Below are 27,493 nucleotides of genomic sequence, written 5' to 3'. Positions count from 1 at the left end.
ATTATAATTCTGGGGAACAGTTTTGGAAAAATTTCGAATTTAAAACAGGAGTGAGATAAGGTGAGGGACTTTCTCTATTACTTTTCAACTGTCTTATAAAAAGTAAACCATGTGTTATGAAAATAGATCAGAGCTTAAAACTGGTTGTTTGGCTGATTTGGTGGAGGGAAACAAACAGTGATGTCACTGGTCTCAATGATATAGGATGGCAGAAATCGAGGAAGGAACAACACAAACAGCACTGTCCAGTCAAGGAGAACAGAAAACATACAAACAATGAGAGAAAAGGGGCATCAGGGCAGCACGAAAAGGGAAGAACAAGAGGGGGTGGGTGGAAACGAGGGAAGCAGGGATGCCCCAGAAACACTACATGTAGTAGTGCACCCGCACCACCACCAACCCCTCCTGATACCCACACCATACCATTATCATGATACAAAGTGGCCAAAACCACGGGAAGAAGACACAAGACAAGAGGAAACAAAACAGCACAGCATATCAGATAAAATGTAGGGAAATGGTGAGGAGAACCTGCCTAGTGTAGAGTCCAGGTAAGGGCCTCCATAACCAATGTGTACGCTAACTGAGGGACTCAAATACCAGAGGAAAATTCATGGACTTATACCTGAGAGTACAAACCACTTCTGCAAAGAAAACCAAGGACAGATGCAATCATGGGAGGGTCTGTCCCCTAGCATGAAGACAAGGAAGGGGGGAGGGCAATTTTAGTGAGAAGGGTCAAATGGTGGGGTCCAAGGGCAGTCCAGCAAAAAACAGATCATAATTAGCGTAGCCCTGCAACTGCAGAGGGGCAGGGTGGCTCACTGTGTAGTAAAAAACTATGGGTCAACCAAATATGGCCAATAAAAAGATGGAAGAGGATGATAGACTCCCCCCCCCCCCCCCCCATACAGTAATGAGTGAAGGAAAGATTAGACAACAATGTTGAGACTTTAAAAATGGCTGTTCCAATGTGCACGATGAAAAGCGAAATGGCATCTGCAGTACCCAAGCAGGTGAAATTGTGCAACTAATGGACAAAATAAATAATGAATAAAGCAATAGGAATGCGGGTAAGCTACTACAAACAGCACAGCGAACGCATTGTTGTGGCCAAGATAGACACAAAGCCCACGCCTACGACAATAGTAGGAGTCTACATGGTTGGTTGGTTTGCGGGATTAAAGGGACCAGACTGCGATGGTCATCGGTCCCTTTTTCCATAGAAATTAAAACCGCCCAAAGAGAAGAACGAACAGCAGGAAAGACAGCAGACGACACGGGACAAGAAAGACTCCGACAGAGATCAGACAAAACAAATTAAAACACACAGAGGTGGTTGGCCGACCATAGAGAAAAAAAAGAGGAAAAGCCAACCACCAAGAACACATGAAAAACTCAGGTTAAAATCAGAGGCTAAAAGCCAGAATCAACACTAAAAAATATGAACACTCAGATTAAACGATAAAAACCCCCTGCCCTAATAAAACGCAAAACTGAGTCCACCATGGCAGAGTCATGTAGTAAAAGGGCAGGGAGCGTATCAGGCAGCGCAAATGTCTGCCTGAGCACAGTTAAAAGCGGACAAGTTAATAAAATGTGCACCATTGTCAAAACCGCCCCACAGCGACAGAGAGGTGGGTCCTCACGACGCAATAAATAACTGTTGGTTGGTTGGTTGGTTGGTTCGGGGAAGGAGACCAGACGGCGTGGTCATCGGTCTCATCGGATTAGGGAAAGATTGGGAAAGAAGTCGGCCGTGCCCTTTCAGAGGAACCATCCCGGCATTTGTCTGGAGTGATTTAGGGAAATCACGGAAAACCTAAATCAGGATGGCCGGACGCCGGATTGAACCGTCGTCCTCCCGAATGCGAGTCCAGTGTCTAACCACTGCGCCACCCCGCTCGGTTAAATAACTGTGAGACAGTCGGGTGTGGCCAATGCGGAGCCGACAAAGAACAACTGAATCTCTGCGAGTGGCTCGCATGGATGACTGCCACACATGCGTCGTCGCCTTGAGAGACCGGAGTTTGTTTGGCGTGGGCAGATTGCGCCATTCAGTTTCCCAAAGCGAGAGAACTTCATGGCGGAAGACTGCCCGCAAATCAGTCTCCGGGAGGCCAATGTCCAGGGTGGGTTCACTGGTGGCCTGTTTGGCCAGGCGGTCAACATGTTCATTGCCCGGGATACCAACGTGACCGGGGTCCACACAAAGACCACAGAGCAGCCGCAACGCGCAAGAGTATGCAGGGACTCATGGATAGCCATCACCACACGAGAACGAGGAAAACACTGGTCGAGAGCTCGTAAACTGCTCAGGGAATCGCTACAGATAACGAAGGACTCACCTGAGCAGGAGCGGATATACTCTAGGGCTCGAAAGATGGCGACCAGCTCAGCAGTGTAAACGCTGCAGCCAGCCGCCAAGGACCGTTGTTCGGAATGGTCCCCTAGAGTTAGCGCATACCCGACACGACCAGCAACCATCGAACCGTCGGTGTAAACAATTCCAGAGCCCTGATACGTGGCCAGTCTACCGTATCTTCCTTCGCCGTCGGCGTTGTCCTTGTTACCGTGAGACACCGTTATACCAAGAGGAAAGGCGCGTCGATCTTAGAGCATGAGATATGATGACCTTAAGCCATTGACAACACACAACGGTCACGGTAGCACCTGATTCCAGAATAGCTGCAGTAGTTAAGATCTACGAACTATCCCCTGTTGACCAGGTCCCCAAAACTTAACTCGTAACAAGATCCCTTCAAAGCAAATTGTCATAACGATCGTCTATAAAGGCTTCGTACAACGAGAAGAAATGTTACGGTTGATGGAATAATAACAGATACGACCAAACTGTCTTGTCTCTTCTGCTTTATTCAATATAACTTCGTTCACAGTTTCATTTCGCATTCACCACTCATTCACCGAAACCCTTTGATGAACAGTTTTGGTTGCTTAACACCAACAGTCAATGATAATGATACATCTTTTCTCCTTTTTATAAATTGAAGCCCGCTCTCCGTGATATAATAAAAAAAAGACCGGTCTCAATACCGCGTCCCTCGTGAGATGCGAATAGACTTATCCCGGAATTGACCGCCCTGTAGGTGTACTCAATTTAATGACCACACTTCGCTGTCCGCTATTTCGCGTAACTGAATGTCCATTTGTTAGTCTGATTATACACTGTAGCTATTTAAAATTCGCCCCTATATTTTTCACAACGCACAATTAGCACTTCGTTACTTATTTGTTTTTTTTCTAAGAGTAAACGAAAAAAAAAAGACGCCGTATAATCGGCTTAGTCGACATAAAGCAAAACACCTTAATATGCCCAATTTCACCTCTTCTTATAGGATGGGCTACCTTACTCATTAATTTACTACATATTGTTTCCAATAACACCATACAGGTATCGCCGTTATATTTTAATTGTATTCAAAAGCATGTTACTACTATTATGACCAACCAAATCGTCACAAATCGCGTGGCGTGTGTTTTTAATGATAACTTTACACTTTTCAATTAAATCGTGTGGCGTGCATTTTTAATGATAACTTTACGCTGTTCAATTTCCGTTACAGCTATCTTGACTCGTAATGTTACACGGCCCCCCAGACTGTGATGTCTTGAAGAGGGTTCCAGACAGAACAGGCTTTTTTTTTTTTAACAGTGACAGGAGAGGGTATTTGTTTCGGCGAATACACTCACTCTCAGATTCACTCAACAAGTCAGTACATACATTCTACAATATTGAAGTTGAGTTAATGGACCTAGACAAAATGCCCTTAACTGAATTCAACATTTGTTTATAGGTTGTCTTAGAAACACTTCGCACTAATCACTTTATATTCACACCACATTTTTTTTTTCTTGGATGAAGCCCTCAGTTCTTCAACCGACTGTGCAAGGCAGGGATCACAGCCGGGTTCGACGATTGGCATCCTAGGCCAAAACCCTTATTAGGCCACTTGTTTAACCAGAGAGGATTTGGTCCTTTTCTGTTCCTCTTAATTCCACTTTTAAATCATCCATCCTCACTGTTCAGTGAGAGGATAAAGCGTATTTCAGCGTCGACATTGTTGCTGATACCAAGAAGGTATCTCATGGAAATCGTCGGTACATTCTTTAATTTTCTTTGTAAGTTAGTATAACTACGTATTTATCCACTGGTGCTTTTATTTAGTCCACTGAGTGTAGTCTTGGTATCATTCAGTGTTTCTTGAATCTATATTTTGCTCATTATTGATAATACTTCTTCAGGTCTATGTGAGGGAACAAGCCTTTAATTACATCAGTATCACAATCTGCCAGGAGGTAGCTCCCTTCATGAGGTATTTTCATTATTTTGTATGGACCTGTATATAAATATTGCCATTTCTTATTCAGTCTTTTCCTGGTTGATGCTTTTGGGTGATTTCTCAATAAAATTTCTTCCCCTACATCATATGTGACTACTTTCTTCACTTTTTTATCAAAACGGGTTTTACTCAATTGTGCTTGATGCTTCAGGTTTTCGTAGACCTTCTTCACCATATCTTCTTTCTTGGTAATCGTTTGTTCTATCACAGGTAATTTCTTCATCCATTCTGGCACAATACTTTCACCAAATACTATTTGGTTAGGTGAATAACCTGTCGATAAGTGTGGTAAGTCATTATACACTTTCTCAAATTCATAAATGCAATCGATCCATTTATAATGTTGTTTGGGTATGTACGTCCATAAAAATCAGTTCAACTCTCGGAAGATTCTCTCAACCGGATTTCCACAAGGGTAAAATCTTGAGATGTAAATGTGCTGGATTCCTTGTTCTTTCATAGTGTCTCTCCATACTTTGCTTGTATAATAAGCAGCGTTGTCTGTCAAGACCATTATAGGTTTGCCAAGCTCAGTTACATAGTTGTTGATAAATTTGCGTACCATGGGTCGAACGTGGAGATTTTTCAAAGGATATAATTTCACATATTTTGAAAAGAGATCATAGAAAGCCAATACATATTTGAACCGTCCACGTGTCATGGGACATGGCCCACAGACATCACATGACACCAACATTAAAGGTTGTTTTGGGATGATAGGATGTAATTCTATCTTCCGACAATAGTTTATGGGTTTCGCCTTCTGACATATTTTGCACTTCTTAAGAATATTTGTAGCTATACGTCCCAAATTTGGATGATAGCAGTATTGTGCTATTTTGGCTGAACATTTAGCGGCACCAAAATGACCCCAATTCAAGTGAGTGTACCATACTAGTGATTCTAAATATTTATTTGGAACACAAACTTTCCAAACATCATCTTCATCCTTCCTCCGATACAATATTCCGGATTTTAATTGATACTGTTCTTGAGAGTGACTTAGCGTTTTGCTTTCAACAGCATGCCTAATGGCTTTCCACAACTTATCATCTTCTTGCAGTTGTGGAAGACTTCGACATAGCTGTGAAATCTGCCTCTCACAATATTGCCTTGATAAATTCATGACTTTAAAGTCAATAGTCAGTTCTTCACACTCGTCGTCATTCTTTCTTTTCAGTAGTCTTGAAAGAGCGTCGGCTATGATGTTGTCTTTCCCTCTGATGTATTTGAGCGTAATATCATATTCTTGCAGTAGCAAGGCCCATCGGGTTAAACGTGAATGGAACATCCTTCCTGTTAAAATAAAAGATAAAGCTTTGTGGTCACAGAATACAATGATCTTCTTTCCATATACAAAATAGCGAAACTTTCTAAGGGACCAGACCACGGCCAGTACTTCCAATTCAGTAGTACAATATGCACGTTCACAGCTGGAGAGTGTTCTGCTGGCAAACCCAATTATTTTGATGGTACTGATATCTTCTGGATTGTCCATCTGGAAAAGAGTGGCACCCAATCCTGTTTCAGAAGCATCCGCAGCAATGTAAAAATCTTGATCAAGTCTCGGATGATATAACAGTGGAGCATTAGTCAAAGCATTGCGGATGTTATCAAAAGCTTGCGTGCATTCGGAGTTCCACTCCCACATGACATTTTTTCTTAACAGCCGTAACAAACAGTCTTGGCTTCCTAACTGATTGGGTAAAAATCGTCGAAAAAATGAAACTAAGCCGATAAATGACTTTAATTCCGTCCTATTTTTTGGATAAGCACATCTGTTAATCGCATCCATCTTTTTAGGATTTGGTTTTATCCCTTCAGGAGTGATTATATGTCCAAGAAATTTCAATTGGTTATAAGCAAACTTGGATTTGCTCAGATTTACAGTAACTCCGTATTCCAAAAATTTCGCAAAAAGTCCAAATGTTCCTCCCAAGTTTCAGAAGCAATTAGCAAATCATCCACATATAACGTAACTTCATTCAAAAGGTCTCTGCCCAGTACGGTATCTAATGCCGATATGAAAACACCACCGCTTATTTTCAACTCAAATGGCATGACGGTAAACTGGTAACTTCGACCCAGAAAAATGAATGCAGTATATTTTCTAGATTCTTTCGATATTCTAGTTTGCCAATATGAACTACGCATATCCAAAGAAGTTAAGAAGCGGGCACCATAAAACTTTTGTATTAACTCTTCTAGGTTCTCCGGTCGCTTTTGTACAGGTATAATGATCTTATTGATCTCTCTGGCATCCAACACCAATCTGATGTCACCATTGGGTTTAATTACCGCCACAAGAGGGTTACAATATTCGGAATCTGAGGGCTCAATAATACCCCATTCTAACATTTTATTGATTTCCTTTCTGACTACTTCTTTGTTTGTCCATGGGATAGAATAGGAAGTATGACAAAAGGGTTTATGTGCATACGTCTTTACATGGAATTCAAAGTCTTTTATTATACCCGGACGTTTACTAAAAATCGACTGATATGCTTCCAACAAGTAGTACAGTTCGTCCCTTTGGATAACAGATAAATATTCTGATTCTAACACCTTTTCCTGCAATGACATTTTATCAATCATTTCTTCAGAACATTCAATAAGGCATATATCATACACATTTTCATCATCAATACTGACATATTTTACCATTAGAATCATACACAACTGATTTGGAATTACTCGGCCCTTTCTCAGGGTGGCTGTCAAAACATTACCATTGGAATTAAACATACATTCACCTTTCTCTAAATTAATGATTGCACCGGTCTCGCATAAAAAATCCAAACCCCAGATACATGGTACTGTCATTTTAGGAACAACCTGGAATGTACTTTCTATTTGAGCCCCCCGTATTGTAACGTCGACACGTACCTGTTTCACAACTTTTTGCATTTTTGCGCTGAACGCGCCAGACACGGTACATCCTGTGATAGGAAAAGTGGGTATTTTTACCCCTCGGCTTATCTGTTTTAAACAGTCCAGCGTCATGACACTAATAGTTGCTCCAGTATCAATTAATATTTCAACATCAACATTATGTATACTTGTTGGAATTATTGCCTGTAAAATTTGTCCACATTTATTAGAAACTTCAGGTTTTTCTTCAATTAATTCACTCCTTATATCCTGATCATTATTGTACCTTAATACTCTCCGTTCAAATTGATGCCTGCCTTCCTTCTCCTTTCCAGTCATCCTAGGAAGGCATTTGGTGACTGGTATTAGTTTAATTATCTCGTTGAGTCATCGGTGGGGGTTCATGAACTTCCACAATCCGTACAGTATGATCCGAGTTATGGTATTCACCCCCTCGCACATTGGAGGCTCCTTCGCCCATTGGTATAACTCCTTGTGCTGGATAAGGACTCGAGGCATTTGTTCCATCCTGCCGATGAACATTACGCTTCGAATTATCTTCCCAAGGTCGAATACAATTGGGATCATCACTTGGGTACCTGTTACTCTTATTAATATCACTACTATGCACATTCGCGTCACCATATCGAGGTTTACCTCTAGCACAGTAAGTATCTCTTCTATATTTATTATAATCATTGTTTTTATTGCAACCATAGGATGAAGATTGCCCACGCTCCGGTGATGCGGGTTTGACCTGGTTTTCGGTATTATTATTATCATACGTTAAATTATTATTATTATTATTATTATTATTATTATTATTATTATTATTATTATTATAATTATTCGTATTACTATGAGTGTGAGTCGACATTTGATTACCACTCATTTGTCTTGCGTCTTCCATAATCATATCTATAGAGTCAATCACCGACAAGAACTGTTCTACATCGTGGTCAGGAACATTTATTAACGTTTCACGTATATTTATGGGCAACCTTCCCTTCAAAATTCTGATCACTTCCTTGTGAGAAATTGGATCACTCCAATAATGTGTCTTATTTATGTACTTTTCAAAATAGTGCCTTAAAGTACTCCTTTTACTGTTAAAATACTCAGGTTGGTAAACCTCTTTTCTTAATTTCTCTTGTTTACTCGACGACCAGTATTTAGCCAAAAAAAGTTGTCCAAACTCAGCGCAAGTATGGCAACTTTCACTTACTTCGGCGGCCCATAATGCGGCTTCTCCGGTAATTTTGGATACTATAAATTGAAGTCGGTCGTGTTCTGACCAGCTACGTGGAAATATTCTTTTGAAATTATTGATAAAGATTTTCGGATGCAGGTTGTTCTTTTCAGTGGAGTATGTTGGGAATTGTCTACTTTTAAAAATGCTGTTCTCCACCTTTAAAGAAGACAAATATCCTCGCTGACCAAAAGAATCATCATCTTTACCAACCGAATCATCAACTTGCCAATGCAAATTTTCACCACAATTGTACTTCGTATTTTCATATGTTCGGTTATTTTTCAACCTATTCTCCGAACGTTCGTCCTCTGTCAACAAATTTTGTGATGACTTTCGTTCTAACTCCGCCAATTTATGATTGGTTTCCTTTTGCCATTTAGGTAACTCATCAACTATTTTCTCTTTTATTTTCTGAATTTCGCTAGTGAAGAGCTTAATTAATTCATCATTTCTACTTAGGTGCTCATTGATATTTTCATTTGGCTGGGATCCAATAGTAGTCTTAACCTTGTCTACAATTTCATTTCCTTTTATTTCTATCCATTCAGATAGATCTTCGTCAAGTCTTTTAGTTTGATCTACTAAATACTTGTCAATCCCCTTATGAGCATCGGACTCAAACTTGACTATTTGTTTCGAAAGCTCTTCTATCTGTGCGCTAGCATTGAAACAGCTGCTTTCACACTTAACCATCCTATTGGACAGGCCATCATAACTCTTCGGAACTACCTCATATTTCTTTTCTAAGTCATGAAGTTTTCCCATTAAATTATTATATTGCCTTTCTCAGGTGTTAGAAAACTCTACATCTAGTTCTCCAGATTTCGCATTTAATTCAGTCTTCCAGTCCGCCTTTAATTCTTTCTTAGTATTTTCCAGTTTATAATCAAAGGTGTTCAGTTTGCTTTCCAAACTTCTAATGAACCAAATTTGGCCTCAAATTTTTCGTTTAACTTTTGATTGTCCTCTTTTAATTGCTTATTATCTTTTTCTAGTGAACCAAGTCTTCCACTCATTACACCCATTTGAGTATTTATTGATACCAGCATATCAAACATTTTTTGATTAATATTTCCATTTTGAGGATCAACTTGCTAATCTACTTCCGAAACCTCAAGATCTTTATGTTCTCCCACGCTGCTTACCTTACTTATCATTGTATTTGAATCTCCTAACGGCTCTAAATCAATAACTGTATTATCATCTGTACATGTCTCCTGTCCCAGATTGAGCTCATGGGATGCATCATCCATATCCTCTTCAATTTCCTCTCTCTCTCTACTCATTACTCTACTCAACCGCACATTATCATGTATTCTTTTCGTTCGTTTTGACATGATTATTCACTACCAAGACATACACTTATTTTCACTATGTATTTATAGATATTTATCTACCGAAATCACAAGTCTCAACTTCTTTTTTTATATATAATTATACAGTTATTTTAATCATACCTGGTAGTATCGCTCACTTTAAGCGATTATTGAAGAATACCTCTTTCATTGGACAGATTCACTGGCTGCTACAATATTTTCCAACTCTAGGGTTCGTGAATCCGGATGACACTCGACTCGATGCAGGAATCCTCCTCGATCGAGCCGCACGTTGTGGCGCCACTTCTACCGTATCTTCCTTCGCCGTCGGTGTTGTCCTTGTTACCGTGAGACACCGTTATACCAAGAGGAAAGGCGCGTCGATCTTAGAGCATGAGATATGATGACCTTAAGCCATTGACAACACACAACGGTCACGGTAGCACCTGATTCCAGAATAGCTGCAGTAGTTAAGATCTACGAACTATCCCCTGTTGACCAGGTCCCCAAAACTTAACTCGTAACAAGATCCCTTCAAAGCAAATTGTCATAACGATCGTCTATAAAGGCTTCGTACAACGAGAAGAAATGTTACGGTTGATGGAATAATAACAGATACGACCAAACTGTCTTGTCTCTTCTGCTTTATTCAATATAACTTCGTTCACAGTTTCATTTCGCATTCACCACTCATTCACCGAAACCCTTTGATGAACAGTTTTGGTTGCTTAACACCAACAGTCAATGATAATGATACATCTTTTCTCCTTTTTATAAATTGAAGCCCGCTCTCCGTGATATAATAAAAAAAAGACCGGTCTCAATACCGCGTCCCTCGTGAGATGCGAATAGACTTATCCCGGAATTGACCGCCCTGTAGGTGTACTCAATTTAATGACCACACTTCGCTGTCCGCTATTTCGTGTAACTGAATGTCCATTTGTTAGTCTGATTATACACTGTAGCTATTTAAAATTCGCCCCTATATTTTTCACAACGCACAATTAGCACTTCGTTACTTATTTGTTTTTTTTCTAAGAGTAAACGAAAAAAAAAGACGCCGTATAATCGGCTTAGTCGACATAAAGCAAAACACCTTAATATGCCCAATTTCACCTCTTCTTATAGGATGGGCTACCTTACTCATTAATTTACTACATATTGTTTCCAATAACACTAAACAGGTATCGCCGTTATATTTTAATTGTATTCAAAAGCATGTTACTGCTATTATGACCAACCAAATCGTCACAAATCGCGCGGCGTGCGTTTTTAATGATAACTTTACGCTATTCAATTAAATCGCGTGGTGTGCGTTTTTAATGATAACTTTACGCTATTCAATTTCCGTTACAACTATCTTGACTCGTAATGTTACACCAGGATGGAATAAAAGCGGTGGCGGAAGGCCTCTGGAGGGACTGAGTCCTTCGAGCCCTGTGCCAAGTCGAGCCGAAGGCAAGGGCGAGGAACACACCACGGGGGTGTACGCAGAGGTGTCCGGAAAGGAGGTGGAACAGGGAAAAACCCAAGCCCGCAGAGAAGCTCCTTGACGCATACGGCGATCGGACAACCCGACCGGGGCCGACAGTCTGGCAGATGGACGACAGACTGCGGGAACAGGACACGGTAAGTTGGATGCCCGGGCAAGCTAAAAACATGGGCAGCATAAGCAGCCAGTAATTGTTGGCGTCGTAACTGCAGTGGAGGGACACCTGCCTCAACAAGGATGCTGTCCACAGGGCTGGTGCTGAAGGCACCAGTGGCAAGTCGGATCCCGCTGTGTAGTATTGGGTCCAGCACCCGCAACGCAGAGGGGGATGCTGAGCCATAAGCCAGGCTCCCATAATCCAGACGGGACTGGATTAACGCCTGGTAGAGCCGCAACAGGATAGATTGGTCGGGGCCCCAGCGGGTGTGGCTCAAGCATCTCAGAGCGTTTAGATGCCGCCAACACGCCTGTTTAAGCTGCCGGATATGAGGCAGCCAAGTCAACCGGGCATCGAAAACCACCCCCAAAAACCTGTGTGATTCCACCACTGAAAGAAGTTCGCCGGCAAGATAAAGCCGCAGCTCCGGGTGGACAGTGCGTCGCCGGCAGAAATGCATAACGCAGGTCTTGGCTGCCGAAAACTGGAACCCATGAGCTACAGCCCAAGACTGCACCTTGCGGATAGCACTCTGTAGCTGACTTTCAACAGCTGCAATGCCAGTAGAGCTGTAATAAAGGCAGAAGTCGTCAGCATACAGGGAAGCAGAGACAGAATTTCCCACGGCCGCAGCGAGCCCGTTAACCCTGTGGCACACCGTTCTCCTGGACGTGGGTGGAACTATATGAGGCTGCGACTTGCACGCGGAAGGTACGATACGACAGAAAATTTCTGATAAAGATTGGCAGAGGGCCCCGAAGACCCCATCCATGAAGCGTAGAAAGGATGTGATGACGCCATGTCGTATCGTACGCCTTCCGCATGTCGAAAAAGACAGCGACCAGGTGCTGACGGCGGGCAAAGGCAGTACGGATGGCTGACTCCAGGTTCACCAGATTGTCGGCGGCGGAGCGGCCTTTACGGAACCCACCCTGAGACGGAGCCAGAAGGCCCCGAGACTCCAGTACCCAATTCAAGCGCCGGCTCACCATCTGTTCGAGAAGCTTGCAAAGAACGTTGGTGAGGCTAATGGGGCGGTAGCTGTCCACCTCCAAAGGGTTCTTGCCTGGTTTCAGAATGGGCATAACGATACTTTCCTGCCATTGCGACGGAAACTCACCCTCGACCCAAATACGGTTGTAAAGGTCGAGGAGCCGTCGCTGGCAGTCCACTGAGAGGTGTTTCAGCATCTGGCAGTGGATGCTATCTGGTCCAGGAGCGGTATCAGGACAAGCGGCAAGGGCACTGCGGAATTCCCACTCACTGAATGGAACATTGTACGATTGTGGATGGTGGGTGCGAAACGAAAGGCTCCGATGTTCCATCCGCTCTTTAATGGAGCGGAAGGCCAGGGGGTAATTCGCAGAAGCGGAACTCATAGCAAAATGCTCTGCCAAGCGGCTTGCAATGACGTCGGAGTCAGTGCAAACTGCTCCATTCAGTGAGAGCGCAGGGACGCTGGCAGGGGTCCGATAGCCGTAGACGCGTTGAATCTTGGCCCAGACCTGCGATGGAGTGACATGGAGGCCAATGGTGGACACATACCGCTCCCAGCACTCCTTCTTGCCTTGGCGGATAAGGAGGCGGTACCTCGCACGCAGCCGTTTGAAGGTGATGAGTTGTTCAATGCAGGGATGTCGCTTGTGACGCTGTAGCGCCCGCCGGCGATCTTTAATCGCTGCAGCGATCTCAGGCGACCACCAAGGCACAGTCCGCCGCCGATGGGACCCAGAGGAACGGGGGGAATGGCAGATTCGGCGGCAGTAACGATGCCGGTGGTGACTGATGTAACCACCGCATCAATGTCATCATTTGAGAGAGTCTCAATAGCGGCAGTGGAGGAGAGCAAGTCCCAGTCAGCCTTATTCATAGCCCATCTGCTAGGGCGCCCAGAAGAGTGACGCTGTGGTAGTGACAGAAAGATCGGAAAGTGGTCACTACCATACAGGTCGTCATGCACACTCCATTGGACAGACGGTAAGAGGCTAGGGCTACAGATCGATAGGTCAATGGCGGAGTATGTGAAGTGTGTGAAGGCACCATCATTCAAAATCGAGAGATCGAGCTGCGACAATAAATCCTCAACGGTGGCGCCTCGACCTGTTGCCACTGACCCACCCCACAGAGGGTTATGGGCGTTAAAGTCGCCCAGTAACAAGAAAGGTGGCGGCAATTGGGCTATCAGCGCAGCCAGGACATGCTGCGCGACATCACCCTCCGGTGGAAGGTAAAGACTGCAGACGGTAACAGCCTGCGGCGTCCACACCCTAACAGCGACAGCCTCTAAAGCTGTTTGTAGAGGGACAGACTCGCTGTGAAGAGAGTGGAGGACATAAAATGCAGGCGCCACCAGACACCCTTTCATAAGCTGCTCGGTTCTTATAATAACCCCGATAGCCACAGAGGGCGGGGGTGCACATTGCTGGAAACCAAGTTTCCTGCAGAGCAATGCAGGGGAAAGGGTGAAGGCTGATAAGTTGGCGGAGCTCGGCTAGATGGTGGAAGAAACCGCTGCAGTGCCACTGGAGGATGGTTTTGTCCACCGCTGGGTCACCTGCTGCCTCCGATTGAGCACCTGTGCTAGTGCTATCCATGGCGTCTGAGGGACCGGCGAGATCGAGGTCCTCAGCGGACGCCAGAATCTCCACCTCGTCCTCAGAGGCAGAGCTGGAAGGTTGCGGTGGGGTGGCTGCCACCGCGAGTTCCTTGCGCTTAGAGCTCTTCTTCTTTGATTTCTCACGCAGCTCCTTTGGTTTAACTGGCTGGGAGGGCTTCACCGATTCAGCCTCCGGGACTGAGGAGGATCGTGAAGCCCTTCGACCAGCTTATTGTGGGCACTTACGCCACCGTCGGTCGTCAGCCTTCCCGCTGGTGGAAACCTGGGAAGGGAGGGATCCAAGGGACCCCTTGCGAGCGTGAGAAGCCGAAGAAGTTGGACACTTCTCCGGCTTAGAAGCGAGGACCGACGTCCCCGATGAGGGGGATGGTGTTGCTCCTGAGGTAGGTGGCACAGGAGCAACCCGGTGGGTAGAGCCCCCCACTGGCAAGGGAGCAGGAGGAGTTGTACCACTCGTCGATCCGGCCGGAAGTCGCGAAACTGATGGGGCGAGCACAGGTGTTGTAGCAGCGGCGTAGGAAGATGTCATTCTCACTGGATGTAATCGTTCGTATTTCCTTTTGGCCTCAGTATAAGTCAGTCGGTCCAGGGTCTTATATTCCATGATTTTGCGCTCTTTCTGGAATATTCTGCAGTCTGCCGAGCAAGGTGAATGGTGCTCCCCGCAGTTGACGCAGATGGGAGGCGGGGCACATGGAGTATCGGGATGAGATGGGCGTCCGCAATCTCGACATGTGAGGCTGGAAGTGCAGCGGGGAGACATATGGCCGAACTTCCAGCACTTGAAGCACCGCATCGGGGGAAGGATATAGGGCTTGACGTCACATCGGTAGACCATCACCTTGACCTTTTCCGGTAACGTATCACCCTCGAAGGCCAAGATGAAGGCACCGGTAGCAACCTGATCGTCCCTCGGACCCCGATGAACGCGCCGGACGAAATGAACACCTCTACGTTCTAAGTTGGCGCGCAGCTCGTCATCAGACTGCAAAAGGAGGTCCCTATGGAAAATAACACCCTGGACCATATTTAAACTCTTATGTGGTGTAATAGTAACATTAACATCCCCCCACTTGTCACAAGCAAGTAACCTGCGTGACTGGGCGGAGGATGCCATTTGTATCAGTACTGACCCAGAGCGCATTTCAGACAAGCCCTCCACCTCCCCAAACATGTCCTCTAAATGCTCGACGAAGAACTGAGGCTTTGTGGAGAGAAAAGACTCCCCATCAGCTCTCGTGCAAACTAAGAATCAGGGCGAATAACTGTTACCTCCATCCTGAGACTTACGCTCTTCCCACGGCGGGGCCAGGGAGTGGTACGTTTTCGGATCGTACTTCTGAGCATTAAATTGAGCCCGAGAACGCTTAGAGACTGCTGGCGGCTGGCCGCCAGCGAGAGATGATGTACCACGCTTCATTGCGGGTCATCCGCCCTGATGCCACCTACTCCGACCAAGGGCCCTCCCCACGGGCGCCACCCAGCCACAGCAAAGGCCACCTGGCAGGATGGCCGTTGCCGGGAGTCCCGATACCCCAGGAGGATAGGCATCTACTCCTTGGCATACGTGGGGAGTTAACGGCGCAGGCATCAGTAGAGCGATCCCTGTGTTGTCAGGGGGCTACAACCAACAGGGTACATGGCGGCCCCACCACAACGGACTGGCTACCGTGCTGGATCTTAGGTGCAAAAATGTCCAAGGTCGTCGTCGCAGTTAAAAGAAACACTGGAGAGTGCAGCGTGGTAATCGCACCCAGGGATGTATCCTCGCCCAAGAGATCGAAAATGAGCGGGACACCATTGCAACGACGAGAAAGCCGGCTAAAGGTCTAATGGCACGACGGATACAGTGCACCATGTAAGGCGCCCTTCCCCAATTGGCTCGCTCTTCGGAATAATTTAGAAAGATGGAGGTCAAACCCGAGAGGGGACCATCACATAAGGCCAAAACATGTGAGACTCCTTTTAGTCGCCTCTTACGACAGGCAGGAATACCGCGGGTCTATTCTAACCCCCGAACCTGCAGGGGGGGAGTCTACATGCCTACTAGCTCTGCAGATGACGAAGAAATTGATGAAATGTATGATGAGATGAAAGAAATTATTCAGATAGTGAAGGGAGACGAAAATTTAATAGTCATGGGTGACTGGAATTCGATAGTAGGAAAAGGAAGAGAAGGAAACATAGTAGGTGAATATGGATTGGGGTTAAGAAATGAAAGAGGAAGCCGCCTGGTGGAATTTTGCACAGAGCACAACTTAATCATAGCTAACACTTGGTTCAAGAATCATAAAAGAAGGTTGTATACATGGAAGAATCCTGGAGATAATAGAAGGTATCAGATAGATTATATAATGGTAAGACAGAGATTTAGGAACCAGGTTTTAAATTGTAAGACATTTCCAGGGGCAGATGTGGACTGACCACAATCTATTGGTTATGAACAGTAGATTAAAACTGAAGAAACTGCAAAAGATGAGAATTTAAGAAGATGGGACCTGGGTAAACTGACTAAACCAGAGGTTGTACAGAGTTTCAGGGAGAGCATAAGGCAACAATTGACAGGAATGGGGGAAGAAATACAGGAGAAGAGGAATGGGTAGCTCTGAGGGATGAAGTAGTGAAGGCAGCAGAGGATCAAGTAGGTAAAAAGACGACTTTATTTAACTTGACTTAATTCCTTTGTCCCCTATGGGGGCATAGGGCATCCAGGAGAACTCGCCATCCGTCTCTGTCTTTGGCCATTTGCCTCAATTCTGCCCAAGTCTTGCCAACTCTTTTTGCTTCCCTTTCCACTGTCCTCTTCCACGTGCCCCCTCGTCTTCCTCTCTTCCTTGTTTCCTGGGGATTCCATTCCAATGTTTTTTTCTCGATGGCTCCATCTGGTTTTCTTAAGGTGTGCCCCAACCATCCCCACTTTCTCTCTTGTATCTGGTCTTCTGTAGGTATCTGGTTAGTTATTCGCCAGATCTCCTCATTATATATTTTTTCTGGCCACCAGATATTCATGATGCATCGAAGGCATCTGTTTATGAAGCTTTGTAACTGGGAGGGCTAGTAGAAATCCTTGGGTGACAGAAGAAATATTGAATTTAATTGACGAAAGGAGGAAATATAAAAATGCAGTAAATGAAGCAACAAAAAGGAATACAAAAAGTCTCAAAAATGAGATAAAAATGAGGACAAATGTAAGGATGTAGAGGCTTATCTCACTAGTGGTAAGATAGATACTGCCTACAGGAAAAATAAAGAGACCTTTGGAGAAAAGAGAACTACTTGTATGAATATCAAGAGCTCAGATGGAAACCCAGTACTAAGCAAAGAAGGGAAAGCAGAAAGGTGGAAGGAGTACCGTATTTACTCGAATCTAAGCCGCACTTTTTTTCCAGTTTTTGTAATCTAAAAAACCGCCTGCGGCTTAGAATCGAGTGCAAAGCAAGCGGAAGTTCTGAAAAATGTTGGTAGGTGCCGCCACAACTAACTTCTGCCGTCGAATATATGTGTAGCGCTACACAGGCATGCTTTGTAGGCACAAAGATAAATAAATACTGGCGCCAAAAAAAAAAAAAAATATATATATATATATATATATATATATATATATATATATATATTAAAAAAAGGGGGGGGGGGGGGGGTGGAAGACGAGCTTTTTTCTCCGCCCCGCGTTTCGACCACTGCATTTTCATACATTACTCGACGAAGTAAATACAAATTCCATATTGTTCATCTTCGAATGTAGCACAATTTCAATGTAATATGAAAATCCGACTGGCAAGACTGTTTGGGATGTTTGTCAATATGGCCAACTCTACGTTCTGAATTTTTTCCTACATGTGAGAAGAGATGGTTGCTAATAGGAACCTGATGAAATGTGAATCACATACAGAATTCTCTTCACCATAAGAATAATACGAATATAAACATTTTGCCATGTATTCATTCGTGTTTGCTGCTATCTCATTTAAATCCTGTCTGCCTAATAAACTACGAAACTAGAGTGAGACAACAGCAAATGCGGAAGAATATACGTATCATTTCATGTTTATATTCGTATTATTCTTATGCCTAATAGTGATACAGTCAGAAATGAAGCAGGGCAAGTGACTAGATTTTTAAATCTAAGATGACTAATTTCTGTGCAGAATTTGATGTACTAAAGAAGCGGCCGCAAAGATTTTCAAACGGAGAAAAATTTTCGCCTAACTCTCATTCAGAACTATGTTCTATCATACGCAGTTTATTATTTGGTTCTTGTTGATCATTATCAAAGAAAGCAGCAGTGTAAGTAACAACAAATAGCAGTCTCTTGCCGTTGTTTCGGTTATGACACAATTCCTCTCTTTTTTTTAATTGTAACCGGCAGTAGCGCGCACAAAAGCAAGCCATGCCGCGAGCAGCGACAGGCTGTAAACACGCACTATCAGAATGCGACAAACAATGCACGACACAGTACAGTAATGCATTTTCAGCTTAGAGTGACGTAAACACCTATAACAAAGAAAACGGCACTGATCAGCTCAAAGCAAAATAAGCAATCGATTCAAACCAGACGAAGCACGTGAAAAAGGAAGGGTACCTATATAAATACGGATGGAGCGCCTGACGCATAGCAATGGCTACCTGGTAAAGCTTAACTGCTAAGTTTACGACTCTAACCAAACTACTGTAGCTGCATCGTCATTCACTCGACCTAAATTGTGTGTCATATTAGAAAGTACCAACTTTGTTTCAATTTGGAAGTGCGGTCTAAAACTTTTTTCTCCCCTTAAATTTCGAGTCTCAGATTTCAGGTGCGGCTTAGATTCGAGAATTTTTTTCCTTGATTTCGAGTCTCATTTTTCAAGTGCGGCTTAGATTCGAGTAAATACGGTATATAGAGGGTCTATACAAGGGCAATGTACTTGAGGACAATATTATGGAAATGGAAGAGGAGGTAGATGAAGATGAAATGGGAGATACGATACTGCGTGAAGAGTTTGACAGAGCACTGAAAGACCTGAGTCGAAACAAGGCCCCAGGAGTAGACAACATTCCATTAGAACTACTGACAGCCTTAGGAGACCCAGTCCTGACAAAACTCTACCACCTGGTGAGCAAGATGTATGAGACAGGCGAAATACCCTCAGACTTCAAGAAGAATATAATAATTCCAATACCAAAGAAAGCAGGCGTTGACAGATGTGAAAATTACCGAACAATCAGTTTAATAAGTCACGGATGCAAAATACTAATGCGAATTCTTTACAGACGAATGGCAAAACTGGTAGAAGCCGACCTCGGCGAAGATCAGTTTGGATTCCGCAGAAATATTGGAACACGTGAGGCAATACTGACCCTACGACTTATTTTAGGAGCTAGATTAAGAAAAGGTAAACCTACGTTTCTAGCATTTGTAGACTCAGAGAAAACTTCTGACAATGTTGACTGGAATACTCTCTTTCAAATTCTGAAGGTGGCAGTTGTAAAATACAGGGAGCGAAAGGCTATTTACAATTTGTACAGAAACCAGATGGAAATTATAAGAGTCGAGGGACATGAAAGGGAAGCAGTGGTTGGGAAGGTAGTGAGACAGGGTTGTAGCCTCTCCCCGATGTTGTTCAATCTGTATATTGAGCAAGCAGTAAAGGAAACAAAAGAAAAATTCGGAGTAGGTATTAAAATCCATGGAGAAGAAATAAAAGCTTTGTGGTTTGCCAATGACATTGTAATTCTGTCAGAGACAGCAAAGGACTTGGAAGAGCCGTTGAATGGAATGGACAGTGTCTTGAAAGGAGGATATAAGATGAACATCAACAAAAGCAAAATGAGGATAATGGAATGTAGTCGAATTAAGTCGGGTGATGCTGAGGGAATTAGATTGGGAAATGAGACACTTAAAGTAATAAAGGAATTCTGCTATTTGGGGAGCAAAATAACTGATGATGGCCGAAGTAGAGAGGATATAAAATGTAGACTGGCAATGGCAAGGAAAGCATTTCTGAAGAAGAGAAATTTGTTAACATCGAGTATAGATTTAAGTGTCAGGAAGTCGTTTCTGCAAGTATTTGTATGGAGTGTAGCCATGTATGGAAGGGAAACATGGACGATAATAGTTTGGACAAGAAGAGAATAGAAGCTTTTGAAATGTGGTGCTACAGAAGAATGCTGTAGATTAGATGGGTAGATCACATAACTAATGAGGAGGTACTGTATAGAATTGGGGAGAAGAAGAGTTTGTGTCACAACTTTACTAGAAGAAGGGATCTGTTGGTAGGACATGTTCTGAGGCATCAAGGGATTACCCATTTAGTATTGGAGGGCAGCGTGGAGGGTAAAAATCGTAGGGGGAGACCAAGAGATGAATACACTAAGCAGATTCAGAAGGATGTAGGTTGCAGTAGGTACTGGGAGATGAAGCAGCTTGCACAGGATAGAGTAGCATGGAGAGCTGCATCAAACCAGTCTTAGGACTGAAGACCACCACCACCACCACCACCACCACCACCACCACCACCACCACCACAACAACAACAACAACAACAAAAAGCTAAACTGGTCAACAAATGACAATTCAAATTGAACTCCCAATTTTTACGGAAAACCTTAGACATTGCTGCTTACGTGGAACATGGATTCCGAGAATGCTCACTGAACAAAACAAAAAGTAAACATTGTCAAGTAGGCAAATGTTTCACATCACTATTGACAAAGCAGAGACGACAATTTGTTTTCTCGCATTTCATGAGTGATAATAGGTGGATACCCTACAACAATGCAGAATCGAAATGTCGGTTGATGCAATGACACCAGTCAACTTCAGGGGAGAGGTGGGAGGGATATTACTCACATTCAAATACAATTGCTGCTATTTTCTGCAATGAAAAGTGCATTCTATTAGCTGATTTCATGGAACATGGGTCAACAACTACAATGAAGTGTGTACTGTGAAATGTTCATTCAACTGACACATGCCATTCGTAACAAACAGCACTGGGAACTGCCTTCTCCATGATAACATGCATTCCCACATCACTGCCTGCACCAAGTACAAGTTCCAGCAGTTGGCAACTTTTTGAATAATCCACCTTGCAGCTGCGACCTTGTAACTGCAGCTATTAACTCTTCATGCACTTGAAGCTACAGCTTGGAGCACAATAGATTGAAGATTAAGAGGACCTCCTGACAACCACTGTCAACCCTAATTACTAGGTAGGGGAACTACTGTCTAGCGCTGGGGAATGGAGGCAGCTTATTTAATGATAAGAAAAGTACTTACTAGGGAATGATCCAATCCAATGTGTCAAAACTAGGCTCGAAATTTTTTATACAGGAAGAATACACTGAAAGAACCACAATGTCAAAATTTTGGCTGTTATGATTCACTGCAAGTATTTTTTGAAAAATGTTGAAAATTGCAAAACTCTTAGCTCGCCAGACAGCTGGGGCAATGTACAACCCTACTGTAGATGCAGTAGACAGTGCATGCACAACACGGTAAGCACATAGCCTTGACTGATGGCACATCAGTAAATAGATAACACAACTCTAAGCGATCTTAATTTGCAAAGCAAATTTTAGTTTTCATTGATAGTTTCTATGACACGATTGTTCACAGTTGCTATTTGCTCGAGTCTGCAACTTATGTTTTATCCATAATAATTCACAGTTGCTTTTGCAGTATTATTAAGTGTTAACAATGAAGATAAAACTGAATGAATTTTCTTTGTGGTTTCTTGGCATATGCTTGCTTTTCAACATTGAAAAAAAAAAAATAAAATACGAAGAATGCGATATGTAATCGATATCATATACTTCTCCTGAAGATCTACATACATATTATTTATTAGTTAATTTCTTGGACATCCTGTGAATGATGTCGACATTTCGTAAGAAAGTTTGGAAATATTACACAAAACAGTAAATAACTGATGATTACGCGAATTGTGGTTTGAACGATACTTACTGTGCTAATTAAAATCCAGGGTAAAAATGCAGTACCTCCCTGTTCCACAGAAAACCTGGAGAGCAATAGCTTTCAGTCATAAACTTTTTGGTTAGACAAAGGGCGGACAAAATGCTTAAAAGTTAAGCTGTCCACAAAGCTGGTTTCCTTTTATAAAAATAGAATGTGAACTTTTAATGGAAGAAAGAATTACAAGAAAGTATGAAATCTGCACCAAAATAAAACTTGCAAAAATGTTACAAAAACTATTCTAATAATTTAGAACTGTTCATGAAAGTGAATTCACCATTGCCAATGGAAATCTGAGAGACAGCCCTCTAAAACGCATGTAGATGAACATTACTGATTTCCTGCCTTCTTCAGCCTGGTTAAATGGATTCAGATAATTACACAGAAAAAGTCACAAAATTACAAAGTTTACTTCAAGTAAACAGGTACAACAGATGTTATTAATAGGCAGTACTATACACAAATTCGTAGCTTCATGTATATCCCATAAAATGCTGTGTATAAAGGCAGTAAGGAATCACGTCAGAACTGTATGCAAATCGCACTTTAGGCAAATTATGGAGGGGGGAGAATGAACTGTTTAGTTACAAAAATGTTGTAATCCATGTAGCAAAATCCAGAAAAATGGGATAGAATAATTTTTGATGTTACATCCGAAAAGTCTTCTTACCATTGGCAGAAAATAATTTATTGCTTTTGTTGGACTCTTGGCCTGGACATAACAAGTCATTAGGGCATTGTCAGTCTGCATCGTCATGTTTTACGAATATGCAGACTAATGGCCACAACTATTTCTTACTCCATCCTAATTCCGTCTAAATGAAACTACTTTTACTGTGAAGTGTCTGAATGCATTAATACTCTTCAGGTGTGCCTAGTGTAAGGAAAAAGCTTGTTTTCACCACTCATTACACACTTTGCATTTTTGTGATGACGTAAAAAAAGAAACAAGGAACTGCTTCATTGTTAGTAAGATATACATTATTCAAAAATTATCATGAGAACTATGCTACAGTAATTTTATGAAATATTTTATGCTAATGAATTAAAGTCCCGAATGATGGAAGTCATCTGTAATGTAACCTAATACGTTGCCTTGTTTTTGTTTCCCATGCCAGTCACTTGTTTAATAATTACATCCGCACCAGTTTAGCCCTCACTATTAACTGCAAGCCTTTAAAAAAATTAATGATGAGGCATATTTGATATAGTTTAAGTACTTATGATTCACGTGTGCACTTTGAACTTCATGCTATGTTCTTTTGAGACGCCAGTGTCTGATTATTTGCCGTATCGCACACTATGCACAAAGGGCTGTAGAAATTGCTGTTATAAACAGTTCTTCATGCGGTTAAACTGAGCAACTTAAAAAAAGTATATACCTGCTGTGCACCTTAGCAGCTAAAATTCTGACAGTGCATTTCTTCCAGTGTAGCCTCCCTGTGCGAAAAATTTCACGATTGTATTGGAATTCCCTTGTTAAAAGTGAAAGGTGATTATGTTGGAAAGTGAAGCCATCCTGTAGCTCACAAAAACTGCTAATAAAACTTTTTCTAACCAACATAAGCTGGTTCACCCACGTGGAACCAAAGTCATCCTTCAGGAAGGAAAGAATGAGTGCTAAAGGACAGCTGCAAAATATTAAGCCAAAAACTTTGTGGAATAATTAGTATGTGGAGGACTCCACATACCGAGGACACATTGGAATAGACTTTAATTTGCATTCAGAGTTTTCTTTGGTGGTGGTGGTGTCTGAAGTTCTCCTTGGGAAACTTTCCACATAGTTCCGCAGAATATGCGACAATGAAAATGGTTCCACAAGTTGAAGACTATGATGACTTACTTTGTGTCTATAAAGCTAAACCCATTTTTCATGTTGTTCGAAGTATCTTAAGTAATGCCTAGTATTTTGAACAATGGTGAAAGCACAGAGAACCAATTTTCTGATTAGTGCTTGGCACAGGCATTCACTGTTTCAACTTTGAATTTGTATTACTGCATCAATTATGAGCTTATTTATGTGTACCATTTATCATTATTGTTCCCTCCTCCCGCATGACAAATTTCTGTTTCTCCATCAAAATTCAAACCAGTCATCAATTTTATGTTACAGAATAAGAAGTTTAATAGCTAAACATACTCACATTCTGAACTTCAAAGTCTTGATTATCACTACTGTCTGGGCATACCATTTCTGATACTTCGGCCTTGTCAATTAAACTAACGTGGTCAACCAGAAAAACAAACATACTGAGAAGACTTGGCCAGGAGTTTTTTGTGTTCACTGAAATTAGATAAGATCGTCATCATGGTCTAATGAATTTAATACTATGAATCTTAGTAAGTACTAGTCTACAAACTGCAGTTAAAGTAAAGAGTACAGCTACAATATTAATGACTAAGATCAACAGCATTCATCTACATAACAAATGAAAGATTATAGCCATAAAGTTAAGTATTAAAATCAGCATTGTTCTCTTTTACAGTCTAATAGTGAGTGTTATGTCAGCCAATTGCACAGCTTTATTTTGAAATTTTTGAATTGTATGGCTTCAGCAGAGGGATGAAATTTTTAATAAATTCTGAGAGCATTCATTTTTTTAGGAGTTCACTGTTCTTGCTAACCTGAGCCTTGTGATGTCCGTGTTTGGTTTATTTGTGTTATTTATTTCCAAATAGCTTCCCTGGCAATACATACTTTAATGTGACAAAGAATGAGACTGATATATATGTTCACAACTGTTGGTATTGTAAACCTGGTAAAAAGACTGACAGAGCTGTAAGACCAACCTTTCATATTATACGCACAAATTTTTATTTTTAAAATGTTACTGATATGAGGGAATGTCTCCATACGAGTAAGCCATTTTAGTTACCTGACTGAAAGAACATGAAATACACTCCTGGAAATTGAAAAAAGAACACATTGACACCGGTGTGTCAGACCCACCATACTTGCTCCGGACACTGCGAGAGGGCTGTACAAGCAATGATCACACGCACGGCACAGCGGACACACCAGGAACCGCGGTGTTGGCCGTCGAATGGCGCTAGCTGCGCAGCATTTGTGCACCGCCGCCGTCAGTGTCAGCCAGTTTGCCGTGGCATACGGAGCTCCATCGCAGTCTTTAACACTGGTAGCATGCCGCGACAGCGTGGACGTGAACAGTATGTGCAGTTGACGGACTTTGAGCGAGGGCGTATAGTGGGCATGCGGGAGGCCGGGTGGACGTACCGCCGAATTGCTCAACACGTGGGGCGTGAGGTCTCCACAGTACATCGATGATGTCGCCAGTGGTCGGCGGAAGGTGCACGTGCCCGTCGACCTGGGACCGGACCGCAGTGACGCACGGATGCACGCCAAGACCGTAGGATCCTACGCAGTGCCGTAGGGGACCGCACCGCCACTTCCCAGCAAATTAGGGACACTGTTGCTCCTGGGGTATCGGCGAGGACCATTCGCAACCGTCTCCATGAAGCTGGGCTACGGTCCCGCACACCGTTAGGCCGTCTTCCCCTCACGCCCCAACATCGTGCAGCCCGCCTCCAGTGGTGTCGCGACAGGCGTGAATGGAGGGACGAATGGAGACGTGTCGTCTTCAGCGATGAGAGTCGCTTCTGCCTTGGTGTCAATGATGGTCGTATGCGTGTTTGGCGCCGTGCAGGTGAGCGCCACAATCAGGACTGCATACGACCGAGGCACACAGGGCCAACACCCGGCATCATGGTGTGGGGAGCGATCTCCTACACTGGCCGTACACCACTGGTGATCGTCGAGGGGACACTGAATAGTGCACGGTACATCCAAACCGTCATCGAACCCATCGTTCTACCATTCCTAGACCGGCAAGGGAACTTGCTGTTCCAACAGGACAATGCACGTCCGCATGTATCCCGTGCCACCCAACGTGCTCTAGAAGGTGTAAGTCAACTACACTGGCCAGCAAGATCTCCGGATCTGTCCCCCATTGAGCATGTTTGGGACTGGATGAAGCGTCGTCTCATGCGGTCTGCACGTCCAGCACGAACGCTGGTCCAACTGAGGCGCCAGGTGGAAATGGCATGGCAAGCCGTTCCACAGGACTACATCCAGCGTCTCTACGATCGTCTCCATGGGAGAATAGCAGCCTGCATTGCTGCGAAAGGTGGATATACACTGTACTAGTGCCGACATTGTGCATGCTCTGTTGCCTGTGTCTATGTGCCTGTGGTTCTGTCAGTGTGATCATGTGATGTATCTGACCCCAGGAATGTGTCAATAAAGTTTCCCCTTCCTGGGACAATGAATTCACGGTGTTCTAATTTCAATTTCCAGGAGTGTATGTCATTTGGACAGGATAATTACTGATCACATCTTTGAAAACTTTGTTGATACGTTATTGCAATTGACACCCATATGAATTCTTAAATATTTGAGGCATTTATGTTCTATATGATCAGATAAACCTAACAGAAACTGTTGAGGTTTGCCTGGACTACAAGCAAGTTTACTGGCTGCAAAGCAATTTAACGCATAGTCAAGTGTTTCATGATACGAAGTAAATAAAGCTGTATCATCAGCATAACAGACTGTTTATAAATAGAATATGGAATGTACTCAACAAGCAGCGACAGAAGAGAACGCACATGAAAGATATGGAAATGAACAAGCTTTCACATATAGTGGATCCTTATTATAGCAGGTATGAAGAGGAGGCATTAAGAAAAAGGACTGGTAAGGTTTAGGAAATGGGAAGAGTACAGAAAAATCACACAAAACCCCAGGTCTGGGCAGACTTGCTGGATGGGATGAGAAAGACTGGGTGTTGTTGCCTGCACTGCATGATATATGAAAGTCTCAGAACTTAAAGATGGATGACAGGGAGATAAGCAAGACAGAGCTTACTGAAAAACATCACGAAAGAGCAGATAAAACAGAAATACATGATAGACAGGTAAGAGGGGCAGAGAAAATTAGACAGATCAGAAAATAAAGAATGCATAAAAATACAAGGGAATACAGAAAAGTAATAGTTATTGAAAACAAACACTAGTGAGACCACTGAAATTCTCTTTGACAAAGTTGTTCAGTAATCACTCAGGTTTTCAAATCTTGCCCTCTGCAGGCACCGACAACCAGTCTTTCTCTCTCATGCCATCCAGGAAGTTTCCCTTGACCCATGGTTCTGCGTGACTTTTATGTAACTCTTCCAGTTTCCTAAATCTCGCTAAACCTTTTCCTTCATCCGTCTTCCTTTCTTTCAATATTTCTCCCAGAAAGAGCCCCTGGCTCCAATAGCTCACGTTTTTCCACATATTTTGTGCATTTTCTCTTGCCACCATTTGGTGACAATTTCTTTTTTTTATTTATCCACATTATATACATATAACAGAGTGTGACACACAGAGATGCAGGGCATTGGTAGCCACAATGAAAGAGGACAGGCCTAAGGAGCAGAATATCAATTTTTAATAGTAAGGGGAGCCACCATAG

At 43.0% G+C, this 27,493-nt stretch overlaps 1 protein-coding gene across 1 annotated transcript in view; it reads right to left on the bottom strand.

The window, feature by feature from the left end:
* LOC126161552 (kinetochore protein NDC80 homolog) overlaps window positions 1–27,493 on the bottom strand; it is a 194,681-nt gene that overhangs the window by 127,668 nt on the left and 39,520 nt on the right. The window contains exon 6 of the mRNA XM_049917486.1: window positions 24,165–24,304. Within this exon, the coding sequence (XP_049773443.1) occupies window positions 24,165–24,304 (140 nt within the window). The remainder of the gene's footprint in view (window positions 1–24,164; window positions 24,305–27,493) is intronic.

The sequence above is a fragment of the Schistocerca cancellata genome, chromosome 2, assembly GCF_023864275.1.
Source record: "Schistocerca cancellata isolate TAMUIC-IGC-003103 chromosome 2, iqSchCanc2.1, whole genome shotgun sequence".
NCBI lineage: Eukaryota > Metazoa > Arthropoda > Insecta > Orthoptera > Acrididae > Schistocerca > Schistocerca cancellata.
The sequence above is the reverse complement of the archived record's forward strand: the minus strand, read 5'-3'. Positions and strand labels throughout refer to the sequence as shown.